Source organism: Macaca nemestrina, chromosome 10, assembly GCF_043159975.1.
Source record: "Macaca nemestrina isolate mMacNem1 chromosome 10, mMacNem.hap1, whole genome shotgun sequence".
Taxonomy (NCBI): domain Eukaryota; kingdom Metazoa; phylum Chordata; class Mammalia; order Primates; family Cercopithecidae; genus Macaca; species Macaca nemestrina.
In genome coordinates this window covers 78109703-78113829 of record NC_092134.1, presented here as the reverse complement: position 1 = coordinate 78113829, position 4127 = coordinate 78109703, and the positions used below count along the sequence as shown (strand labels likewise).

The 4127-nt window shown below is 31.2% G+C and overlaps 1 protein-coding gene across 1 annotated transcript; it reads left to right on the top strand.

Moving 5' to 3' along the window:
• The first annotated feature begins 1112 nt into the window (after positions 1–1112).
• LOC105474388 (olfactory receptor 6C3) lies at positions 1113–3054 on the top strand. Its single transcript, XM_011729004.2, has 2 exons — positions 1113–1174; positions 2030–3054. The coding sequence occupies exon 2, from the start codon at positions 2074–2076 to the stop codon at positions 3052–3054; it is 981 nt and encodes a 326-aa protein (XP_011727306.2). The 5' UTR covers positions 1113–1174; positions 2030–2073.
• The last annotated feature ends 1073 nt before the right edge of the window (positions 3055–4127 follow it).

Below are 4127 nucleotides of genomic sequence, written 5' to 3'. Positions count from 1 at the left end.
TAATTGAATTAGTTAACCTGATAGCATTTTTTAAAACTTGTGAGCACAATACTTGCATTATGATAGTTATTCTTTACTTAGCATTGTGAAATAACCTTTTGCTTCTTGATGCCTTAACACTTAACAAAGCCTTAGGATAAAAAACAAAAATGGGATATGTAGAAAACTTTTCTAATCTCAAAAAGATGATTAAATATCAATTAGATTGTGCTCTAGTTTTGTAAGAAAATGGATGTCATAGCTATTTTTATTACTCATGAAATATTAAGTATGTATAAAATATTAATTGCAATTAATGGAAGTAAATATTTCACAGAAGACAATATTTGAGGTCCTCTGTGGGCCAAAAGATGAACTTAACTGCTCTCAAGGGACATTGACTACAGATAAGAGTTAGGAGGCTAAAGGCGGCTTCCCGAAATCTCTCATGGTCTATAATACAGCAGAGGTGTGGCCTGGACTTTGCTTTGTTCCCAGATCAAATCTTTTGAGGTCAAAACAAAGAAACTTGAAATGATTTAGATATAAGTATGACCAGAGGGAAGCCAGATACCAGAATCTAACTCATAATATCCAATGTGTCACATATTTATCTGTTTTCTCTTTAAATGTTTTTTTCTTTTTTTAACTTCTGGCTCAACATTATTGAAGAGGAATAAATTTTTTTAACTTCTAGTTCAACATTATTGAAAAGGAATATAATGTATTTCCACGTCTTCCAAAAGTTTCTGGCATTCCATTTTTATTTCCTGAAGTATTTCCCTTAAACCATTATAAAATAGAGAAAAACATAAAATAAAATTTGGTAAGTGTGAACTTTAGTAGTGTCCAGAAGAGAAGCAATAATTTTACATTCTATCCATCATAGCAGAAATTTGACAATCTAAAATATGGAGGAGACAACTATTAGGATTTTAGCAGACCACGTCTATAGAATACCAGCAGTGCTTGAATAGCTGGAAATTAACTGACTGGTTTCGAATGAATGTGAGAGCGTTTCCTATACAATTCTGGATATTTTTATGAATGAATGGTTGCATAAGGATGAATGGTCTTATGTGGGACAAAATTTACTAGGAAATAAAACTTTTTTCCATAAAGCTCTGAAAGGAAGATGTTCAAATGGAAGATGCACTAAGTTATAATCCAAGTGAGAGAGCTGCTGAGACCTAAGGCAAGTAGTTACTTTTCCAATTTATGCTTCAGAGCAAAATGAAAAATAGATAAATACCACATGTTCCCTTAAGCTCAAAATTAAAAATGTCTGTATGTATAATATATACACACATTTCTTGTGAGTCATAGAAGACATCAAACATTAAAGATTTTGATGGAATTACAAGACAAACCAATAAATAAGTGAACATGTTCCCTATTTGTTAAGTAAAATAATTACATTATTTACTCTATCTTATAGTAAATATAAATCATATAGAGGATGTTCTAGTATCTTGACAATTAGACCAAAATATTAATATTAAAAATAAAATGAATAAATAAAATAACAATATTAAAATAAAAATATATGTTTTATTCGCTAAAAATCTTTGTTTCTCATATCATAAAAAGAATAATGAGTTATTAACAATCTTGTAATTTTCACTTTTATCTTTTGATGGAATTAAGAGCACCCATTTTGTATTTAGGTGGTAATATCCTTTAATGTAGACATCATGGAAAAAAAGAAAAATGTATGTTTCTTGTGATTGTTTCAACAAAAATATAATGATATTTTGCATTAATGGGACTCAAAGCAGGAATTATACATTTTATTAGCTGTTTCTCAGTGATGCAGCTTACTGTATGAAAATATCCTAACTTCTGCTAGATTTAAAGTAAGAGAACCAGTAAATAGGCTGGACATAGAAAAAAAATTAAAACATAATGCAAAAAAGATAGTCAAAATAAAACTGTCATAGACTGTAGAAGATTTTTAGAATTGTATTAATGACGATTATATGGATCATGATGCATTATATCTCTTATCTATTTTTCCTTAATTGTCATTCTACCAAAATATCTTTAAAAGAACAAAAAGGAGAGTAGAGGAGGGAGAGAGAGAAAGGAAGCGACATGAACCACACAATGGTCACAGAATTTGTCCTCCTGGGCCTTTCTGATGATCCTGACCTTCAGATTGTGATTTTTCTCTTTTTATTTATCACGTATATGTTAAGTGTTACTGGAAACCTGACTATCATCACCCTGACCTTTGTGGACTCCCATCTGCAGACACCTATGTATTTCTTCCTCCGGAACTTCTCTTTCTTAGAAATCTCATTTACAACTGTATGCATCCCCAGATTTCTGGGGGCAATTATCACCAGGAATAAGACTATTTCCTATAACAACTGTGCAGCCCAACTCTTTTTCTTTATATTCATGGGGGTGACGGAATTTTACATATTAACTGCCATGTCCTATGACCGCTATGTTGCCATCTGCAAGCCCCTTCATTACACAACCATCATGAACAGGAATCTCTGCACCCTACTTGTGTTGTGTGCCTGGCTAAGTGGGTTTCTGACCATTTTCCCACCCCTTATGCTTCTCCTCCAGCTGGATTACTGTGCTTCCAACGTCATTGATCACTTTGCATGTGACTATTTTCCCCTCTTACAACTATCTTGTTCAGATACATGGCTCCTAGAAGTAATTGGTTTTTACTTTGCTTTGGTTACTTTGCTGTTCACTTTGGCATTAGTGATTTTATCTTACATGTACATTATCAGGACCATTTTAAGAATCCCATCTGCCAGTCAAAGAAAAAAGGCTTTCTCCACTTGTTCCTCTCACATGATTGTCATTTCCATTTCTTATGGAAGCTGTATATTCATGTATGCTAATCCAGCTGCAAAAGAAAAGGCATCATTGACAAAAGGAGTAGCTGTTCTCAATACATCCATTGCCCCCATGCTGAACCCTTTCATTTACACTTTGAGAAACCAGCAAGTAAAACAAGCCTTCAAAAGTGTGGTCCATAAAGTTGTGTTTTATGCAAAAAAAATGAATTTTTGGTCAAAGAGCCCTATAAAAAAACAAGAAAAATTTTGAAATTTCTCAATATCTCTGTAAGTATCCTTGCTCTCCTAGTTTCTTTATATGCTGCATTATAGTTAATTTTATAATTTCCCTGTCCATTTCTTCCACTTCTATACAAGTTTCTCCACTGCATTGTTTAATGACTTACTGGAAAAAAAAGTAAAATTTATTTTCCTTACAAAATTGTCTGGAAATTATATATATTTATTTAAAACTCAGCTTGTGTATGATTTTATAGTAAAATAATTTTACTATAGTAATTTTAATTCTGTATGTCACTTCCTTAAAGGCACATATGTCCTCATGTCGTACTTCAAATGTAGTTTCAAACTTTAGTTTCTTCTGTATTTTCAACATAAATATTGATAATGTCATAACACTTTTAGACTCTACATGTTCTCTATCATGTTCACTAAATTCAGCGCCTGGAGGTACTATGCTCTGTTGCATTGTACTTTAAATGTAGAGATTTATTTGATGAAATTTAGTGCATGCCACTTTTATTTTCTTTGTAAATTAAGTTCCTTATTTAAAATACAAGAATAAATTTTAAAAGCACCATAATTTTTTATTTATACAAATATCAATTCAATTATTAATTATTAGGCTTGAGGTATAAGTCACTGATAAATGGTTGGACTATAGGAGAATTCCATCTTCAAATGTTCATTTTACTTCCATGTTCTCCCAAATGATGTTGGTAAAAAACTTTAGGTCTAGCACACTTCATTTACAAATTTGTATACTGCTGTAACTTACAAAGTAAAATGTAAAAAAAAAAGATTTCAAATAATTGTAAAAAAATTAAAACTTTAATTGTACAGATTTTAACATATTTCAAATAATTTTGAGTCTTTTATGTCTCAACTATTTGCTGGTAAGATCTGGAAACCAAAGTCTTCCAAGACGAACAATTAACTTGGAGACATCTCTGAGGAACTTAATCTTTAGGAATCTGTGATACTTTAAAAGTTAACCTATGCCTACATTTGAAATAATTTTAAATACCTTTCACATGTGCCTTTTGTTGTTTGTTCACTTATTTATTTATAAATGTATCTACTAAAGAAACCATTCAGTGATTT